This window comes from Gekko japonicus, unplaced genomic scaffold (assembly GCF_001447785.1).
Source record: "Gekko japonicus isolate JY-2015 unplaced genomic scaffold, Gekko_japonicus_V1.1 scaffold652, whole genome shotgun sequence".
NCBI lineage: Eukaryota > Metazoa > Chordata > Lepidosauria > Squamata > Gekkonidae > Gekko > Gekko japonicus.
Window position 1 is genome coordinate 160243 of NW_015173143.1, and position 22630 is coordinate 182872.

Below are 22630 nucleotides of genomic sequence, written 5' to 3' on the forward strand. Positions count from 1 at the left end.
ATTTTAAGTTGGTACTTAAGAACTATTCCTCATGTGCGACTAAGTGCACAATTTACATGGTGGTCTGTCCGTGTGGGTTGAGGTATATTGGAGAATCAATGAGAGCGATTAAAACTCGCATATTAGAGCATAAATCCAAAATTAAAAATGCACATCTGGAAGCTCCCCTCATAGACCATTTTGTTTCTAAAGGATATGATGACTTTAAATTTGTAGTTCTAGAAGTCATTTAATAAATATGCCAGAAAGGATATAAGTAAGGTCCTTTTGAAGAGAGAAGCATTCTGGATATACAGACTAAACACCATACATCCACATGGTCTGAATGCATCTTTAGATCTGAGTTGTTTTCTATAAATCCTGTTCCTTAGTGTTTCAGTGTTAGGACACCCAGCCATTGTTCAGTTTTTATGTAAGTTGATTCTGGAGCTATCCATGATTGTGTGAACTCAATATAAGTTAGGAACCACCAACACCTGGTTAACACATAAGCTTTATTCTGTTTGAGAGATGTTCTCCATTACTTATGCAATGAAATAGGTGGTAAGTAGGTTTGAACATTTTCTTTCTCACATAGGCTTTGGTTCTATACAATTATACTTAGTTATCCAATCTGGTTTCATTGCTTTGCTATATTTCTTAGAAACTATTGAACTCCATGTGAATTGGGCAGCTTTTCCATTGAAGTGCAATTTTTCATACATCATCAAGTAAGGCTTTGCACCAATTCTATGTTATTTTGATGTACAATTACCAAGATGCAAGTATTGATGTTGACATATATATTATATTTTTTATAAGCTTATAGTCTTGGTTAGAAGAAGATGTTTGTCGAAATGGCATCGCATTCCGGAGACCACAGTCCCGTCGTTGTCATCTTCTATCTTTATGTATCTGAACATACACATTTGAATGTATTATTATCACTTTTGTACATTTCATATTTATAACTTTACGGTTTTTGTTAAAGAAATATTGAGCGCACTGTGTACAGTTCTTGTGGTTCTATTTTTGCTTTGTTTTTGCAGAACCAAGAGTCTGAGGAAACATCATAGTAACACCTATAAATGTGTTAATCAACAAACAGATCTATCTGGTACTAATTCTCCTCAGGGCCATTTTGCCAGTGGAAATTATAATTGTTGCAAGTTAACATGCAATATGAAATACTTTATCAACCCTTTAGGTAAGAAAAAAATACATAGTAAAGGGTTTTACAACATGTAACTCTACACAGGTTATATATATCATCCAATGCCCTTGTAAAAAGTTTATGTTGGAAAAACAACCAGAAACTTAAGAACACAAAAAGCAGAACACAAGAGTAATATAAAACTGAAAAGAACAAGTGCCCCACTGGCTAAACACTTTATTGAAAATAATTACAGTCCTTCTGATTTTATTTTTTGGGCTATGCAGAAATTAACCTGTAAAAATGAAAGGTTGTTACTGAAAAAAGCAGACAGACTCCAGAAACTGACACCTAAATGGTTAAATGTGTCTTTAGAATTGCATCAGCTTCTTTAAAAATGGGAGAGATTATGTCAACTGGATGCCAGAATATAGTAAAGTTCTTTCAGTGACAATTACCTACTGATTTTTTACTCTTTTTGAAGAACTACTGCAAGACAAACAGGTTGGTAACATTCATTTAGGCACAGTATAAAGATTTCTTTAATTTTGAGCCAAAACCTGTTGCGTGCTTGACAGCCTTATCTTATCTTTGATCTTTACACAGAGTTTCTCTTCCTTATGCAATCTCAAGGACAGAATAAGCTCTAGTGGTTTTGTATGTGACTGATATTTTAGGACCTGGATTTTAACTTTTAATACAATTTATTTATCTCTCATTTATACCCTGCCTCCCAGCCAAGGCTGGCTCAGGGTGACTGGAGTGTGGAGTGCCCCAAGGGGTGGTGCTTTCCCCAGTGCGTTTTAATATCTATATGCACCCTCTTGACCAGATTGCTGGAGGCATGGGCTGGGATGTCATCAGTATGCTGATGACATCCAGCTCTTATCTGCTGTTGGGCAGCCAGTCTGACTCTATACAGGAAGATCTGAACTGGGCCGTGACTGGATGGCTTAGACTGAGCCAACTGAAATTGAATCCGACAAAGATGGAAGTCCTGTGCCTGAGCTTCTAGGCTGGGCAGACTGAAATAATCCATAACTTGACTAGAAGACATGCACGGAGCCTTGAGTTCACTCACTGTCTCAACTGTAGCGGGGAGGTCGCAGCAGAGTGACAAGACTTCATCTGCAAAATAGCTCGCAAAGGCCTCACAGTTGATAAGCAATTCCCTAGCATTTGGTCTGCCTTGTGGCAAGGCAGTAATGGACTGAATCGTTCTAAACAATTGGGCTGGGGATGAGCTTGCAGAAGCAAGCATGGCCACATAGTACTCTTTCTTCACAGCTTTGACTGCCACCTCATAGGATCTCATAAACGTCCTGTAAGATGTTCTTGTAGCTTCGTTGTGGGCATGCTGCCACTGTCTTTCTGGCCGTCTTAGCCTCTGCTTCATTAGCTCCAGTTCTTGGTTAAACCACAGAGCGAGCCTAGAGCGAGGGTGTAGAGGGCGTGGGGGGCAATCTCGTCAATGGCTGTCAAGAGTTGGCTATGCCAATCCTCTACAAGCTCATCCAATGAGCCGCCAGGGGGCATCGGATCCCAGAGAGCCATCTGAAGCCAAATAGGGTACATTTGACTCCACGGACGAGCTAAAATATCCTCGCCGCCCAAACAGGGTTGGGGTGAAACATTCAGACGGGCCTTCAAGGCAAGGTGGTCTGACCATGGCACTGCCAAAGCAGTAATCTGGTCCATCGTAACCCCCGCTGAGAAGATCAGATCGAGCATGTGCCCGGCCCAGTAAGTGGGAGACGTTATATATTGGGAATGTCCTAGCTCCACCATGGACAACACCAGATCTGTTGCCTGAGTAGAGGCTGCATCGTCAGTATGAACATTGAAATTGCCCAGGACTATCATTCTAGGATGTTCTAATGCCCAGCCCAATACGGCCTCCACCAGGGATGGTTGACTATTGGCCAGTGTGTTGGGCAGTCGGTACACCAGCCAAATCACCAAACTCTCCCTGGCTTCCCACACTAGGCCGGCACATTCAATGCCTGTGATCTTTGGTGGCGGGAGTAAGCCTCCAGAATGAATACAGCTACTCCTCTCCACCACCCCCTAGTCTGCGATTGGTGAAGGACCGAGAACTCAGGAGGAGCCAACTGGGAGAGAGCTACTGTCTTAACATCTCACACCCAGGTCTCGGTCATGCACACTAGGTCTATATTCTGCTCAAGCATGGTCTTATTATTTATAGACCTGGCATTGTACAACGCCAATGTCAGAGGGGGGGTCACTCATCCTAGCCCCGCTACCTACAACCTTTGGGATGAGATGCAGGCTGGAAGGCAGCCGAGCTACTCTACTTCTCCGCCCCCTTCCCTTATCTCCATGCCTGATCCCACCGCTGTACTTCCCCCTCCCCAGGAGCACTGGAATCCCCTGCCCGGTCATCGTCATGCCTAGTGGTCTTCGCCAGCTACGAACCAGCTATGAGCCTCAGACCAACTCGCAGCCTCAGATCAACCAGCTATAATCCTTTGTAACAGCAATGATTAGCCCCAAAAGAATCCTAGATTTGATCCTACAATATCTTATTTATATAATTTTAAGTATACTTATGTAAACTCAGTGTTATTATATATTACAGAGTCCCCTGATGAAACCTGTTGGCAAAATGCGTAGGGAATTTTTGGAAATTTAATTGAGTAATAAAATATATATTTTTACCTGATTTGCACCATCGGCCTTGGCTCTATGTTTATTTCCAGTCAGCAACTTGGCAGCTGCATTCTGGACCACCTGCAGTCTCTGAAGCGTTTTCAAGGGTAGCCCTATGTAGAGCGAACTGCGGGAGTCCAATCTGGAAGTGACTGTTGCATGAATCAATGTGGTAAGGTCCGACTCAGACAAATAAGGAGCCAGCTGGAGGGCCTGGCATAGGTGAAAAAAACACTGACCCGTGCTACCATGGACCAACCACACCCCAAGGCTCTTTACAGAGTCTACAGCTGTCAGCTAGACACCATTGAGTCTTGGGAGTGACCCTCCAGCTAGTATCTCAGGCTTTCTCAGCCACATGATTTCCATCTTGAAAGGATTCAATTTCAGCCAGCTTCCCCTTAGCCATTAGCATTGGAGTACTGCATCCATGCACTGGGATAGTGCCAAGAGGCCTGCTGCTGGCTGCTTATCCAGCAGTAGGAAGAGCTGAGTGTCATCAGCATATTCATGGCACTCAACTCCAAAACTCTTCACGATCTCAGCAAGAGGGTGCATATATATGTTAAATAACATAGGAAAGAAGATTGAACCCTATGGGACCCTACAGTTCAGGTTTTGTCGGGAAGACTTCTTCCAGATAGCAACCCTCTAAGAGCACCCCTGGAGGAATGAGAAGAAGCAACTAAGGGTGGTGCCCCTCATCTTCAAAACCAAATGGTCAACTGTATCGAAGGCCACTGATAGATCCAGAAGGATCAACAGCACTGGCATGCCTTTATCCAGATGTAAATGGAGATTGTCAACCAAAATGACCAGTGCTGCCTTGGCCCCAAAGTTTAAGCCCAAATGAAAACCTGGAGCTGCTTGGCCACTTCTTGCTCAATTACCTTCCTCAGAAAAGGTAGATTAGACACGGGGTGGTAATCAGCCAGCTTCTTTTTATCCAAGGAGGATCCAAGGAGGAGGGAAGTTGAAGCAAAACAAAACTTCCAAGAAAACCGTTTGTTACAGCTACAAATGGAAAAAGCCAATATGATTCTCAGATTTCAGGAAGTTCCTGAATCAGCGAAGGAGGAACTGAGGAAGCTGCTCAGCGAGATCATTGCTCCAGCAATAGGCTCAACAGTGGATGAAGTAGTAAAAGAGATGGAGACTGCTTATAGGGCATACTCCAACTATATTAAAAAAATAGCCTGCCTGGAGAAATTGTGGTCAGATTCTCAAGAAGACAGACCAGAGATGCTATTTTAAAAGCGACTTCAGCAACTCCACTGAAAATGGGGAATATAAACATTAAAACCTTAAAAGACATTCTATTTGAAATTCGCCAAAAGAGGAAAAGCTACAAGGACTTAATTTCTTTTCTTCAAACCAATGGAATTTCGTACAGGTGGGCGATCCCAGAGGGTGTCATCTTTAAAATCAATGACAAAAGAGAAAAGATTGACTCCATTTTTAAAGCCAAAGAATTTTTGAGACGCCAGTTGGGATTGGAGGAAGAATCCAAAGATGAAGAATCGAAATCAAGTGACTCCACAACCTCTGGAACGGATGAGGACTCTGCTGTAGAAATGGTAGCAGGCGCAACGAAAGTAACATATGATTTTAGAGACAGAAAACTGAAGTAAAGGCAGAAGGACTCTGAAAATTGCCTTTTGAAGGCAAGAAGATGCTCAGAAAGTTCTCTCACAACAACATACTAACATTGAAGCCGAGACAAACAAGAACTCTACAAGTATATTGTTGTACTAACACTTTTATTAATAACACTTAGATTAACACGGATATGATCTCCTCCTCTTGGGTTTTTAGTGTAGTGTGGTTATCTATTCTTTATCCTTAGATGTAATCCCCTTCCCTTATATTTTATTTGTAGTTTTGTAGTCTTATAAAAAAATAATTTAAAAAATATCCCTCCGGGGATGTCAAAAAAAGAAATGTCTGTACCAGTTGCAATGGACACTTGCTTGCTTTCACAAATGCAAACTTGACTTGGAAGACAAAAGCTGGACAAAAGCTTGTCTTGTAGACTTCATTGAAGAAGAAGAAGAAGAGGAGGAGGAGGAGATTGGATTTATACCCCGCCCTTCACTACCCAAAGGTGTCTCAGAGCGGCTTACACACTCCTTTCCCTTCCCTTCCCCGCAACAGACACCCTGTGAGGTAGGTGGGGCTGAGAGAGTTCTTGACAGAAACTGCTTTTTTTTCAAGAGCTTATCAGAGCTACGGCTTGCCCAAGGTCATCCAGCCAGGTGCAAGTGGAGGAGTGGGGAATCAAACCCGGTTCTCCCAGATTAGAGTCCGCGCACTTAACCACTACACCAAACTGGCTCTCATTGCCCTTGGTTATAGATTTTAGATGTGAAGTAGTATGCTGCATTGATCTATATAGTTTTATTAATTATTTGTTCTTGGGTTATATCTCACCCTCACAGACTCTTCATAAATATAGTACTTTATGAATTCGAACAGTTCCATTCAGGGAAAAGAGGCTGATATTTCAGCAGTGGATCGATAAAGGATCAATATAAGGATCGATAAAATGTTGGAATATGCAAATATAATAACTTATAGCTCCTGAAACCTACACATATCAGCACTAAAGCTTGTCTACATTTACTTGTTCTAGGTCAGCCTACTTGCTCTTTTCTGTTTTATTCCTCTGAACCACTTTTGTTTATTTCTCTCCTATTTTTTCTTTATTATTAATTTCTCCCCTTTCTTGGAAAAAGGGTGAAAGAGATGGACTGCTGTGTGGTTGTTTATATTGCATATACTTGTAAGCAGCAATAAATATTTGCAAACAAACACTATGATTAATAGCTTTGGTACTTACAGAATGTAAGTTATTACACCAATGCTCCTGCAAAGAGAAGGAGAGGAAGAAAAAATGCTTGTCATCATTCAGAAATGAATAGCAGAATCACAAATAAATTCAAGTGCTATAAATTTTCAGAACTTACCACATATCCGCCTCCAGACCCAAAGGTTCATAGTTTACTATTTCAGGAGCTAAAACACAAAGATTAGCATTAGTACACAGGTAGAATAGCAGGGCAGTATGACTTGACAATATTTTATTCTCTATAGCATTAGCAGCTAAGAAGCAACAGTTTCCTATAGCATCTTTATTTCTGTATTTATTAGACCAGTATTACTACTTTATAAGTAAGGAGTAAGACCAGAGGTCAATTCGGGGGGGATCGCGAGGGATCGCCGTTCCCCCGGGTGAGGTGCGGGGGGCGGGGCACACGATGAAGCCCCGCCCCCTGCTTCCGGCCGCCCCGCTTCTGGCCCTCATTCAGCCAGGAGGAGGCAGGAGAAGAGGGAGGGTAAGTTGCTTCCTCCCCGCCTCTCCCCACCCCTGCCTGCCTGTGTTAGTCTGTTGCTGCAAAATAGTCCAAGAGTTCAAATAGCACCTTTAAGACTAACAAATAGCACCTTTAAGACTAACCTTTAAGACTAACTGAGTGGTATGTGTGGCCTTATGACAAACTTCCGGTGATGTCAGTGGGTGTGGCCTTATGACACACTTCCAGTGATGTCAGGGGGTGTGGCCTTATGACACACTTCCGGTGATGTCAGGGTGTGTGGCATATGCTAATGAGTTATGCTAATGAGTTCCCCTAGCTCTTTTTCTACGAAACGAACCCTGAGTAAGACACTGCCCGTTATTGTTATATGCCGATGACGCTGTCTTTCTGTCACTTTCAAAGGTTGGGATGAAAAGGATGCTAATGCACTTTTCAGTATATTGTGATAAGAACCTGGTGTCCCTCAATTTTGATAAGTCAAAAATTATTGTGTTCGGTCGGAGTTGGAAACCCTGTAAATGGACTGTTCGAGGAAATCCTGTCGAACAGGTGAAGAGTTTCAGATACCTTGGTATACACTTCCATTACAATGCTAACTGGGTCTCCCACACTAAGGAGGTTGTAAAATCAGTGAATAGCAGTGAACTTGCAATTTCCCGCTTTTATTATACAAAAGGAAATCAATTTGTTCCTGCTGCTCTCAAGGTGTTTAATCACAAAATATGTGCTAAACTACTCTATGGTGCCCCAATTTGGATCTCTGTTTTTAATAAAACGGTTGAAAGTGTTCAATCAAAATTTCTTAGAAAAATTCTAGGGCTCCCAACTTGTGCACCTTATGCGGCAATATGCCTTGAGACAAACCAGAGACGCTTAGTAACTAAAGCATAGCTCTCAACTTTTAAATTTTGGCTGCGCCTCCTCTATAGAAGTGAGCCTAACAGTCTCATCACTTATATGCTATGCGAAACCTACCAGATTGGTTGACATGTGTTGAAGGGAAAACTACACAGCATGGATGATTTGATCCTTCTTTTGGAGAAGTATGCTTTTGGCATGATTAAACAGAGATTGATCGATACAGAAATGCAAGAACTTAGAAACCTTCCTACTGGCCATCAGTGTTCCTTCTAAGCTGAGTTAATGTGAGCTAGCTCACAGTTTTTTAGCCTCTGGCTCACATATTTTTGTCTTAGCTCAGGAAGGATGGCTCCAAAGCAAACTAATTTATACAGTAGCCAATCGCTTACTCACAACTTTAATGCCAGCAGCTCACAAAGCAGAATTTTTGCTCACAAGACTCCACAGCTTAGAGGGAGCATTGCTGGCCATTGCTTTCCCATTTATTGGGGGATTTCTCTTAATGGGCCGCTGTCAGAGTATTTTTCCTGTCTGATTGATCCCTATAATAGAAGGGTATTCACACTGGCCTGTTTTAATGTGCTCCCCTCAGCTGTGTTATATGGGAGATTTTAAAAAATACCATTCCCGGATAGGTTATGTCCCTGTGGGCTAAAGGAGATTGAAGGAACGGACCATGTACTTCTGACTTTTACCAGGATTTGTGCGCTTATCACCTCGGCCCTATACTGAAAACCCTGGAGGGCAAATCAGAGGAAAGTAAGATAATGAACCTTCTAGCCTCAAACAGGTCTGATACCATTGAAGAGGTGGCAAACTTCCTTTACAGAGTGTATAGGAGGAGAAGTTCTTTTTCGGCAGAAGGGGTAGTGAATTAACTGTTTTGCGGGCCTACCGCCTCTGTACTTAAGGCTGATGCTGTTGTTATGCCAATAAAGGTTTGTTGTGTGTTGGGTACTATTTTATAACTGAACTCTGTTTCTTCTTTACAATAAATCACTTTACGTATATTTTGGCGTGTTCTTAGGTTTTGGGGCTTCAATCTGAACCCAATACTTCAGCCCATATTGGCTACAACTACCAAAGGAATTGTTTTCTGGAATTTCCCTTTTAAGTGTTCTCTGCCTTACAGGGTTGACTTCCTCATTCTTAGACCTGGAAGAGCTAGAGGCTTTGTCTTTTGCTCTCTGGCTGACTGGGTAGTATAAGGGGACTGGTGGCAGTGATATGCTGAGGTGTGAGGACTCACACTTCAGACCTTTGGTTTTGTATTGCCCAACCTGCCCCCTTAAACATGACTTTGGCTTTAATGCCCTTTGACAGTGAACTTTAAGTCCTTGGTAGTCCCCCATCCAAATACTAACCAGGGCCAGGGGCCATTTCCTGCAGGAGTGCACAGGAGCGGAGCTCCGGCAGTAAAGAGCCCAGGGGGCGGGCACATGCAACAAGCCCCAGCCCCTGCTCCCAGCAGCCCTCAGTTAGAGCAAGAAGCAGCCAGGTAAGCTGCAGAGCCCCCCTGCCCCCCCCCCGGGTCCAAAACAGTCCAGTGGCACCTTTAAGACCAAGTTTTATTCAGGTACAAGCTCTCCCTCCTCTGTGAGGACAGATCTGCACGTTCCCCCTCTCCCCAATAGCTAGCAATCCAGAACAGTCCAGTGGAGCCTGAGTGGTGGGTGTTGCTTTCTGACACACTTCCGATGACGTCAGGGTGTGTGGCATATGCAAATAAGTTATGCTAGTGAGTTATGCTAATGAGCTCCTGCACCTCTTTTTCTACAAAATGACCCCTGACCAGGGCCAACCCTGCTTAACTTCTGAGATCTGGCTAGCCTGGGTCATCCAGGTCAGGGCTATTTCTTTCACTAACTCAAAAAAAAAGTTTTAAACTTAAGTTAAGTTTTCAGATCACCTGCCATTTTCATCTGTCACTATCTCCAGTTGTCACTCTCTGTGTTCACACTGTACTGATCCTTCCTTTCTTTCCTTTCGAAGTATAGTAAAACTGGGAACAAGAATCAGTGGGCTTTCTCTTCCACTCTATGACCTAGGACAAAATTGAGCAGAATGCCCCTAGACATTCAAGGACAGATGAGTTTCCCCTCTTTTTATCAACTATGGGGCTTTACAAAAGAGAAACACTTTCTGTTGTAAACCTCAAGGTCTTCCCACATCACCCGATACCCACAACCACTATCTCCAATGGTCTGTTTAAATACTTAACATATCCAAACAGAAAATGCCCACTTTACTAATATGTGAAAAGCTATTATATATGATTAGCATTATGCATGCTAAGTTACACATGTATGCAAGGCTCAAACATTATTTCCTTGGGCCAGGTATAAACATTCCCTCCCCCAATTCTACCCTATATGTACAATTTCAATCTTTCATTTCTAAAATGGGGTGCACTCCCCATTTCCCACTCTGTATTTCAACCCTGCAAATATACAAATGTGGGCTCATGTATAAATTTTCTTAATAAAGATTTTATCCCTACAGAGATGCAAAGAAAGTAAGGATATTTGCAGTCAGAACACTTAAAAACTTAATAGGCATCTCAGTAAGATTTGAGGCCCATGAATTTTCCATAGGTCCTGCTATATCCTCCAGGGGTCAAAAGACTATGCAGATTCCAGACTTTAGCCTATCATCATCTCTGCAGTTACCACACCTTTCACTTTGGAGAGAAAAGTATGGTATTCCTATAGTTCAACACATGTCCATCCCTTTATTTAATTTTTTTTTAGACTAATACAAACTTAGACCAGAAGTCGCCCTGACCTGGATAGCCCAGGCTAGCCCGAACTTGTCAGATCTCAGAAGTCAAGCAGGGTCAGCCTTGGCTAGTATTTGGAAGGGTGACCTTCAAGGAATAGCAGGGTCGCGATGCAGGGGCAGGCAATGGCAAACCACCTCTGAAACTTCTCTTACCTTAAAAAAAAGTCTAGCTCACCATCTAGTAGTGCACAACACTAAAAGAGCTAGAACGTCTGGCTGTCAGATCATCTTAGGCCCCTGCCACACAGGGGGGAAAATGCGCGGCCTAAGTGCGGATTTTGGAAGCTGCACCAAAATAGACACGCGGTGGCGGGATCACACGGATCCCGTGAGCCGCCGCGCAGTTGCTCCCCGGCACGATCAGATGCCGGGGAGAAAGCCACGGAGAGGAGCGGGAGGCCGCCGGCTGCGCATGCGTGCGCATGCGCAGTTCGGCTGGGAGCCTCAATTGCTCCGGAAGACGGACGCTTGGGCGATCCGACGGCCGCGCTTGTTGCGGCGTCTCTGGTAGGTCCTGCTCGGGAGGTGTTTTTTTTTAACAGTGGATTTTCGGCCGGAAGGGCCAGATCGGGGACGGGTGCGCGCCGCTTCCCAGATGTTGCGGTGAGATCGTGCCCGTTTGCTGCGCCCCCAATCCGTCCCTCTCCCAGCCCAAAACCTTTCGTGTGACTGGGGCCTTAGGATCAAATGGCCAGTGTTCCCTCCAAGCTGAGTTAGTGTGAGCTAGCTCACAGATATTTAGCTCACACATTTTTGTCTTTGCTCAGGAAGGATGGCTCCAGAGCAAACTAATTTATGCTGTAGCCAAATCGCTCACTCACAACTTTAATGCCAGTAGCTCACAAAGTAGAGTTTTTGCTCACAAGACTCTATAGCTTAAAGGGAGCATTGCTCCTGGCTATACTACGCACAAGGCCATATGAAAATTATTAATTAATAGAGCAGAAGTCATTTCTGCACTGGTTATATCCAACCAGTTTTAATGCCGCCCTGCAAATGTGGCATAACAGAAAAGAATAAGAGCAAGAGTACTTACCAACAAATTCCGGTGTTCCAAAAATGTTCTTAAACTCATTACTAAAGTCTATTTTGTGTGCCAAGCCAAAGTCAATGATCTTGATACGAGGTTTTGGTACATTTCTATCCAGTAGCATTATGTTCTCAGGCTTTGAAGAAAAATAATAACTGCATGAAAGTCGTAGAGTACTACCACAATGTAGGATTTCCCCCCCAAATGAGTACTCAAGGAAACTTTGTGTCCAAGCCCCCCCCTCACATATCTGAGTCTCTGTTCCAAAATCAGATAGAACTCCATGGACTCTCACACAAAAATATTTTTAAGTACAATACAAAAATGTATTAGGAAACCCAATATTAAGACAATACAGAAATGTAAGTTCAATATTAGCTCAACACGTAGTGGCAGAAAACCCCCAGTGTTGCACCCTGAATCCTGACTGAACCAGGGGCCCAAGATTGATGCATGTGATGAATAATGTTTATGCCTTTGCTGCAAATGGTTACCAAACAAGACGAATGAAACATAAACTTGCTCTATGCTATTTGGAATGGTAATGTAGAATTACTTTGCAAGTGGCTCCTGTAGAGTTGAGAAGTGGGTCCCACTTGGAAATGTCCAAGAATCACTGCTTTACTTAAAGACTAGTGCTTGTTTTTGATATCTAACATTTAAAGGATCCAAATCTAACTTACCTTGAGATCAAAGTGTGCGATTTGCAGACTGTGCAGATAATTAACACCATTAAGGATTTGCTTGAGAAATTCCGTGGCCTCCTCTTCAGTCAAAGATTCCTTTTCAGCTAAAAAATCAAAAAGCTCCCCTCCTGCAACACTGTGAGAATATGAGCAGTAGTTAATGACACAAACTTTAACTGATTTTTTTTGTCTCAAGGACTTTGCACAATCATATTAAACATTCTAAAAACATTCTTTACAGAGTATTGAAACCACATTTCACATTTTAAGTTAAGGTACATAGCATTTTAGTCTGAACAAGAAGTACTTCAATCCTGTAAACCAGAGGTGTCTAACTCGTTTGTTATGAAGGCCAGATCTGACATAACAGTTACTTTGTCAGGCTACCATATCTGCATTAAAATGATATGCCAGGAATAGGAGATATAAACTTTATAAGTGACACAGGCAAACTCAATTAATGATATTATTTTTTACTCAAAATACAAACAAAAGCAATTGATTCCTAGGAGTGAAAGCAATTGATTTACTGGGGAACCCACAAAACCCCAATAAATGTATTTAATCATATGCAAGTCTAGGGTTTTTCCAAGGGATACTATATATCTACCCCCAAGCCATTTATTTTAATTTCCTGACAGCTTCGACCACATGTGTGTGCCCATGTGCCCGCTCCCCCCCATCAGTCTCCTGCCTTCCCTCTCTCATACCAGTTGCTTGTGGGCCAGATAAGAGCCCTAGATAGGCCAGTTCTGGCCCCTGGTCCATATGTTTAACACCCCTGCTATAAACATTCCAGAACCTGATAATTTTATGATGGCCACTAAAAATGATGCTGGCGCCTATGAATGTGAACAATTTTTTTCCGCTTAAAACAATTCACGTAATCGAACGTAAAACTGAATTTAGAAATATTTCCCTAAAAATGATGTTCAGACCACAAAAAGCTTCGATATTAGCACAGCCATTTTGGCAGCACTGAAATAGCAATGTTATAGGTGTACTGACTTTGTAAGTACAACATAAAAAGGTTATGTGTTACTATCCCACAACTACATTGTTATCTATTTAATGTGTTCACACCTCTTTCCATACTTATTAAGTGTTTTACAACATTCTACCAAATGTCAGTATGGTTTAAATATTTAGTATCTGCTTGAAATACCATATTAAGAAAAATCTGATATTACAGGTTGAGATTCTGCCCGTAAACGCTTAAGAATTTGCCATGTACATTCATCAAATAACTTTAAGATGTCTCATATAAAAATATTATATGATCACAAAATAAATATCAAACCATAAAATCAGAAAACACAAAACCCCCTAAAACAACAATACAGGAGTGGCCAAACTCGCTTAACATAAGAGCCACATAGAATAAACATCAGATGTTTGAAAGTCGCATGACATGAACAAATATTACATGTTTTTATTGAAAAATATCCAAATTTGCTTTTTATTAACATTAAATGAGACTGCAAACAATAAACACAAAAGGGGTAAAAATAGATATTGATAATGATATTTATTTGTCCAATGATATTTGTATCCGGGGGGGGGGGGGGCCTGGGGGGGAGGCTTTGAGAACGCATTTAAAGTTAAAGTTGCTTTCTTTCTCTGCTCCCCCTTGCCTCAAGCCTACCCAGGAAGGGGAACTGGTTGGGGAAGGGAAGACTGATCAGGGAGGGGAGGAATGCCTATGCATCACCCTCCCTCGAGTCAAAGGCCAAAATAGGCCCGGAAAGGACCCTGCCTCTTCCCCGCTGCCTTTTTCCTCACATAAACCCAGCCTGGAAGTGTGGCTGCCTAGCAACAGCCACCGAGGGAATCTGTTGCTTAAAGTTGCAGGTGCTCCTTTTATCATTTTTGTCTTTTTTAACCCCCCCCCCAATTTTTTTTTAAGATTTCATTTTTTTCTGCAAACCTGGGCCCCTTTTCAGGTTTGCAGACAGATCTGTCTTGCCTGTTCACAGCTTCAGTCTCTGAATTTAAGTATCCAAACTTCGCTATAAGAATATAAGATTGATACTAGTCATAAATACTTGTGAAAACTCCCCACTATATTTATTTTATTCATGTATATCCTGCCCTTTTTCTCACTGGAGAACCGAAGCAGCTTATATCATTCTCCTTTCCTCCATTTCTATCCTCACAATGACCCTGTGAGATAGGTTAGGGTGCGAGAGAGTGACTGGCCCAAGGTCACCTAGCGAGCTTCCACGGTACAAGTGAGGATTTGAACTTGGTACTAGATACTAGTCCAAAACGTACTACACCTACCCACCCACCCACACACACACACACACAAATAGAGCAGGTAGTAATAACTACCACAATAATTGGCCATAACTGAAGGATGGAAAGTAAATAAAGGAGAAGGTCAGTAAAACAGAAGGGACCAGGGATAAGAAAACTGATTTGTATTAAAGAAATCCAAAACAGAAAGGGAGTGTCATAATAGAAGGAGAGAACATATAACATTGTTTTCCCATTATAAAATGCAAAGAACCCCAACTGTGAACAGGTGGTGATTTCATCAAATAGCTAAGAAGATCGTGAAGAAGTTAGTATTACAAGACATTGATTGTTTTGTGGTTCATTATGCTGCAGGATGTGACTTGTTAAACTGAAGCAGTTTATTCACTTAAACTGAAAGTTAAACAAAATAAAATGTAAAGGTAAATTGTATAAAAACACTGCCTGTTTCACTAACATAAAACAAAAAGAACACTGAGAGCTGACTTTTTAAAGTTCACCATCGTGATGATTGTTATAAACACTTGTGAAAGGAATGTGGCACAACAATAACAAATTAATCTCAGACTTCAAATAAAGGCTTAGGCAAATATACCCAATACTGTATTAGCAGAGAGACAAATAACTTTTCCTAGTATGACATTTTTTCAGATACTATCAGATATTAGTCATAACATCTTTATGATGGTCGATGTGCATTCCTGATTAATTTTCTCTTCTGATTCCCTAATAAGATTATTGAACAAATTCTGTATAGCTCCTTAAAGAATTGTATGTTCTTGAACTCTGATTAGCAGAACACCAGAATGATTACCACCCACAGACTCTAAACACTTCAAACGACATAGCATATAATTACATTAAATTCAGACCATGTACTAATTCAGAGCTTTCTTATTCACCATCAGAAAATCAAGTTCTGTCAAACATTCTCATACATTCATACCTGAAAGGTTTCATGATTTTCTTCTCAAATATACAATAGCACATAGAACATATTAAGAGATAACAGAGGCCATTACCACTGGGACATGTTGAACTGATTGACAGGAACAGAGAATCAGTGTGGTGTAGAGATTAGTGATGTACTAGAAATTGGGAGGACTGGGTTAAAAAATCCCCCCTGCCATGAATACGGATGGGCACGAACCAGCTCACCAACTAAAGTTTGTGATGCATTTTGGCCAGTTCGTGGTTCACAAAGTTAAGTTTGTGGCAGGTCAACTGGCACGAACTTTCAAGCTGTTTGTGGAGGTCTGTGCTGGTTCGTGAATTGATACATTTCTAGACAGACTGTCTTCGCTCAATCTAAATGTTTACAAATCTCAAAGCAACAGGGGGGCGGAACTTGGAGGGCATGTACATTCAGGGTAGGTCCCCTGCCACTTTGATGTCTCTAGCTTGCACAGGATCCGTTCTATACACTCCTATACACTATACAGGATTTGCTCTATACACAGGATCCGCTGTATACACTCCTATACACTATAAAGGGGGTCATTTTGACAGGCACAGGTTCAGGAGTGTATAGAACAGATCCTGTGCAAGCTAGAGACACCAAACTCACAGGGGATCTCTGGCTGACTCTCTTCCACCTGCCCTCCAAGTTTGATGAGAACTGAATGTACAGGGTCTGAGTTACAGCCCCCCAAAGAAGGTGCCCCCAGGAAAATGCTTTCTGGGGAAATGACACACGGGGATCATAACTTGGACCCCATAAATTCAATCCTCACCAAACTTGAAGGGCAGACAGGAGAGTTAGCTGGAGATCCCCTGCGAGTCTGGTGTCTCTAGCACAGCAAGGGGCCATTCTATCAGGTCACAAACCTCACAAACCAAACTGGTTTGTTTGGCCCCTAATGTGATGGTTCATGGTTTGTGAACCAGGCATACCACAAACCACAAACTGAACCACACTTTCCTAGTTTGTGCCCATCCCTAAACATGAAGTTACTAGGTGATCTCTTTCAGCCTAACCTCACAGCCTGATTTAAGGATAAAATGGATGCAGGCTGAACCACGTATGATGCCCTGAACACACTGGAAGAGAGAAAACTACAATAAATAGTAACTTTCCACATAGTGACATATAATACCATATTCTTAAGGACTTCTGTGACAGACAGTACTAAGTCCATCCCTTTTCTCCTTATCAGTTAATTTTCTTTGCATCCTGTTGCACTTTCAAAAGGCTTTGACAAGGTACCTCACCAAAGACTCCTGAGTAAACTTAGCAGTCATGAAATGAGGATGGGTTCCCTGTGGGACCTTCAGAGCTTCCGCAGGACATGCAAGTCAGTCAATGTTCAGGGAGGCCTTCTCCTGATCTTGTTCTGTTGGCCCTCCTGGAACTTATCCACTTCTTTACTTTTTATTGATTATTTATGAATGACCAGTGTCTGATTTTATTATCTTATATATTTTTATATCCAATTGTTGTTTTATTGCTGTAATCTGCCCTGAGCCTTTGGGAAAGGGCAGAATAGAAATCTAATAAATAAATAAAATAACTATGGATTAAAAATTGGTTAAATGACAGGAAGCAAATGGTAGAAATAAATGGACAGTTCTCACAATGAAGGGAAGTAAGAAGTAGGGTCCCACAAGGATCAGTACTGGGGCTGGTACCATTTAATTTGTTCATAAATGATCTGAAAACCATTGAGCAGTGTAGTGGCCATATTTACAGATGACATAAACTTATTCAGGATGGTGAAAACCAAGAATGACTACGAAGACTTCCAGTAGGATCTCCACAAATTGGGTGAGGGGACAACAATGTGGCAAATAAAGTTCAATTTAATTCAGTGTAAACTGAATTAATTCAGTGTAAACTGATGCACACTGGAATAAAAAATCCAACTTCAAGTATATGCTAAATAGATCTTCGGGTTCTAGTAGAGGGTCATATAGGGAAACAGATTTTGGGGTGGTAGTAGACAACAATAGAAATGTCAACCCAGTGTGCTGCAGCAGTGAAAACGGCAAACTCTGGGTTGGGAATTATTAGGAAAGGGATTGAAAATAAAACAAGATGATATTATAATACCCCTGTATAGATCTATGGTACAGCTTCACTTGGAATACTGTGTGCAATTCTGGTCACTGTATCTCAAAAAGGACATTGCAGAGGTGGTAAAAGTACGGAAAAGGGAAACCGAGATGATTCGGGGGTTGAGGCACCTTTCCTATGAGGAAAAGCTGCAGAGTCTGGGACTTTTCAGTTTAGAAAAGAGATGACTGTGGCAGACAGGGTACATTCTGCCTCTCTCTAAGAGCAACCAATGAGAGCTGACAGAATGTTAGGAGAGACCGTTGAAAATCAACAGTTGAACAGCAGCTGGGAGCTGGAGTTGAAAGGGAAAAGGAAGATGTCTGACTGAACGAAACTATGGAGAAGAGCTGCTTACAGTGGGCTGAAAATAGACAATTTGTAACCACAGGATTCCAGTTGTGGGAAAAGGATCACATTTCAGAAGTTCAATGAAATAGAAACTTCATAACTTCTACCTTGCTTTCTTCAATGTTATGCTAATACCATAAATAAAAGTTAATTTCTTGTTTCATTTAACCTCACGGGCTGTGTGTTTAAGGGAAAGAAACACACCCACACAATTTAATATCTTGAACAAAGTTTGAGTTCAATGGCACCTTTAAGCCAGTTTGGTGTAGTGGTTAAGAGTGCAGACTCTAATCTGGGAGAACTAGGTTTGATTCCCCACTCCTCCACATGCAGCTGCTGGTGTGACCTTGGGTCAGTCACAAATCCTTTCAGAGCTGTTCTCTCAGTCCCACCTATCTCACAAGGTGTCTGTTGTGGGGAGGGGAAGGGAAAGGAGATTGTAAGCCGCTTTCAACCTCCAAGTGAAGGGTGAGGTAGAAATCCAATCTCTTCTTCTTCAAAGTTTTATTCTAGGTAGAAGCTTTTGTGTGCATGCACACAATATCGGAGATATTGAAACAGAAGTCACCAACCATTACATATACATAGAAGGTAGGGAGGGTGTTGGATACACAAAAAGCCAAAGCCCCTGATGAGTAGCCCTTTCTACTTAGGCCATCCAGTTTCCTTCCTTCCCTGTCCAATGAGGAGGAATGAGTATGTTCCCTCTGCTTGGAAGGCATGACTTGTGCCACTAGGGAATTGGCAGGAGGGTGTGTGAATATGAATTCACAGTTCTCCTGTTGAACCCTGTATACATTTTCCAACTTTAGTGTGGAGAGATGCACCAAAGCAGGCCTAGTCCTGATGGAAATGGCAGTTTCTAACAAGCCTTGAAGCACTGGGAAGGCAACTGAACCTGCCGAGTTGGAGTATGCCACCTAGAGTATTATATCCAAAGGTCTTGGATCTGAACAGACTATATCCAACTCCAAAGTCTTGGCCAATCTGACCAAGTGCTCCATGTAGAGCTGGAGATCCTTCTCATCTGGAAATTGATCTGAGGTGGCATTGGAGCGGGATGGAAAACCATCTTTAGAGCTGGAGTCACTTGCAGATGGAAGGAGCACCAGATGCAACAACACTGAAGTATTTGGTCTTGGATGTGCTTGGAGTTGAGGGCTGCTGGCCTTGGAACCATGGGATGGAACCACATCTACTGCTGGTCTAGAGTGCCCCACTGAGGGATATACATTGGGGTGGGAGGACAAGGATACTAAGAAGACTGCCAGAACATGGGAGCAGCGGGAGGTACGTCCACAGCTGATGTCTTCTTGGACAACTCTACATGGTCTCTTGGAGTTGGCCTGATTCCTTGACATCATCATCTGACTATAATGGGCTATTTGCCACCCACAAATGAGGTAGTGAAGTGCACAGAGGAGGGGCAGTGACCTCTAGGTCCAGACCCAATGGACCATGTGCCCAATGGACCATGTGCTCCTTTGCCAAAGCCATGGAGTTGAGGGCCACTTTCAAATGGGAGGTCCTTTCATGCTAGGCTTTGGGAGTGAACTGCTTGCAGGCCATGCAAGCATTTACACCGTGAGACTCACCCAAGCATAACAGGCATAACAAATGCTCATTGGATTCAGTCATTTTTTATCATATTTGGTATATTTTTTGAAGAGTGCCATCAAATCAGCTCACCAAATGAGAACATGACTGACAGAACTTGAAGAAAAATATCCTTCGAAGAATTATTCTCCTCAGAAATAAATCACTTTAGGAAACACGCAAAGAAAGCTGTAACGTGTCCCGCCTCCAAAGAGGCGACAGAAGGACTGAGGGGAAAAGTCCTCCTATTCCTTGGTCACATCAGTTTAGGCAGAAAGAACTAATGCAAGCCAAGGGGAGGGGGAATGGTTCACTGGCAGAGCATCTGCTTGGCATGCAGAAGGTCCCAGGTTCAATCCCCAGCATCTCCATTTAAAAGGACCAGGCAGGAGGAGATATAGAAGACCTGAGACCCATTGACAGTCTGAGTAAACAATACTGACTTTGATGGACCAAGAGACTGATTCAGTATAAGACAGCTTCATGAGTGCTCCTAGCACTGTTGAAAACACTAGAAAGGTAAAGAAGTTTCACTTTTGCACCTGGCCTGCACATGGGTAGTTCCATATAGGACTGCACAGAAGCCATGAAGATGAAGAGTGTACACTTCTATATGCAGAAGATTCTCAGATTTATGCCCAAGTCTCTGGAGAACTACAGCCCATCAGAGTAAACAGTTCTGAGCTAAATGGGCCAATAGACTGACTATGTATAAAGCAGCTTCAGATCTACTGGCCATATGATACAACTTTGTCCAACACTAAAAGAAAGTTGCCTTTCTAAAGGTTGACAACCCGTGTGATTTTCAGCAGCATCACTCCTCAAATTATTTCAAAATTACTTACAGTTCCAGGATAAGAATGACGTCCATTTTACTTTCATACACATCATGTAGTGTGATCACATTGGGGTGCTGGATTTCTTTTAATATATTTACTTCTCGTTCAATGTCTTCTCTACTCACTCCCCGACGGCTGGATTTTGTTCTCCGTTTCTTGATGAATTTTGCAGCATATTGTGTTCCAGTGCTCTTCTCGCGACACTTTCTTACAACTGCAAACTGCCCACTAAAAGACACAAGTCAGTAGAAAGAACGTTTCTGGAAAACTCAGTTCTTGCTTTCTATTACTACAAGTAGCTGGAACACTAGAAATGTTATACATAACACATTCACACTTTTTAAAAAGTAATTTTCTTCCCTGCCACGGGGAAGAATTATCATTCAGTTCCTGAGGCAACCAGAAAACATTCAGATATGCAACATACTGGAGAACTGGGTTCTGGTTTGCCTTTTTCAAGGATCTCTCCAAACTGACATTATGTTTTACAGTTAGCTTTTCAAAACCATCCGTTGCTACTCCGACGAAATTAATGGAAAAGGAAACAATCTTTATTATTAGGAAACAAAGCTCCAATGAAATATGCATAGTTCTTAACATCATAGGTATGATTCAGATGAAAAGATAAATAATGGCTTGTTTTTTACATGAATCTGAGGAAGCATATATGAACAGCTAACCTTGAACTTGCTTAATGTAAGAGCCACATTGAATAAATGTCAAATATTCGAGAGTCACAAGACATGAACACACATGTTTTTATTGAAAAATATATACATTTGCATTTTAAATTAAAGAGACTAATGCCTTCTCTGAGCCAAGACAGTCTGCTGGTGTGGCAGGGCTTGGAGAACACATTTAACTTTAGATAGGGAGGGAGGGAAGAAAGACAGAAAGAAAGGTCAAAAGAAAGAAACTGGAAAGAAAGCAAATAGATGGGGGAGGGAGAGATAGAAAGAAAACAACTTTAAATTTAAATGCATCCTCCAAGCCCCCGCCAACCCCAAGCCGGCTGGCTTGGCTTGGAGAAGGGATTTAAAGAGACAAATGCCTCCTCCAAGCTGGGCTGCGGGGGGGGGGGATGTTGAGAATGCATTTAAAGTTAAAGTTGCTTTCTTTCTCTGCTTCCCCCCACCTCAAGCCTACCCAGGGAGGAGAACACTGGCTAGGGAAGGAAAGACTGATTGGGGAGGCATGCCCCACCTTCGCTTCCCCAGTTGCCCTGCCAGGAGCCACATAATATGTGTGAAAGAGCCGCATGTGGCTCCCGAGCCACAGTTTGGCCACCCATGGGGTATACTAACAAAAGCCTTGGTTACTTGAGGTTGCAAAAAGTAGGACTGGGCCTAATATAGGAACCATTTTCTTCTGCATAAATGCTCTTTTATGCTTGAAGATCTGCTGCTGAGGCCTTGTAAAGGATGCCATATTTGGTGATGCAAGGTAGACATCCACTTAGAGCATGCTTTATCAGTCACTGCCTGAGATCTGTAGAATGCTCTCATGTGAGGTAATGTACCTAAGGATTCTATGAACTGTTTTACAAAATAGTATCCCTTCCATTTTGGTTTGAAAATGAGAATAAATTGAACGTCCGGTGGATGGCGGCACGCTGAGCAGTCGCATCTCCCGGACCTCCCGGGGATGCGAGCTGCGCACGAGCGGGAAGGAGGGGGTACTCAGGCTCGTTGCCCCCCAAGAGGCCCGGCGAAGGGCTTCTAGCCATGGGGCTTTTGAGAGGTCGCCTCTTCACCAGCACGATGCTGGGGAATTGAGGCGCCTCTTCGCCCCGATGGTCCCTCCTGCAAGTGTCCGTATGGAACCTAGTGACGCTGACCGGGACAAGCGTGGGGATCGAGTGGTCGAATTAGAGACTAAGCGAGGTCGGAAGACCAATATGAACGTGAGTCAGAATAAAGCATCTTTGACAATTTAAAAAGAAAGCTCCCCACCCCACGGACCGAGAAGTGAAATGAGCGGGGAGAGGAGCCCCTCCCATGCGCATGAACTTTTAAGTGAAAAAACGGGGGGGGGGGGGGGGAGGCAAAAAAGTTGA

The 22630-nt window shown here is 42.5% G+C and overlaps 1 protein-coding gene across 1 annotated transcript in view; it reads right to left on the bottom strand.

Annotated features, from left to right (window-relative positions):
* Window positions 1–22630, bottom strand: part of DAPK1 (death-associated protein kinase 1) — a 129454-nt gene that overhangs the window by 51321 nt on the left and 55503 nt on the right. Inside the window, exons 2-6 of the mRNA XM_015422298.1 lie at window positions 20581–20802; window positions 12475–12613; window positions 11798–11927; window positions 6769–6817; window positions 6642–6668 (exon numbers count right to left, since the gene is read on the bottom strand). Coding sequence (XP_015277784.1) covers window positions 6642–6668; window positions 6769–6817; window positions 11798–11927; window positions 12475–12613; window positions 20581–20802 — 567 coding nt within the window. The remainder of the gene's footprint in view (window positions 1–6641; window positions 6669–6768; window positions 6818–11797; window positions 11928–12474; window positions 12614–20580; window positions 20803–22630) is intronic.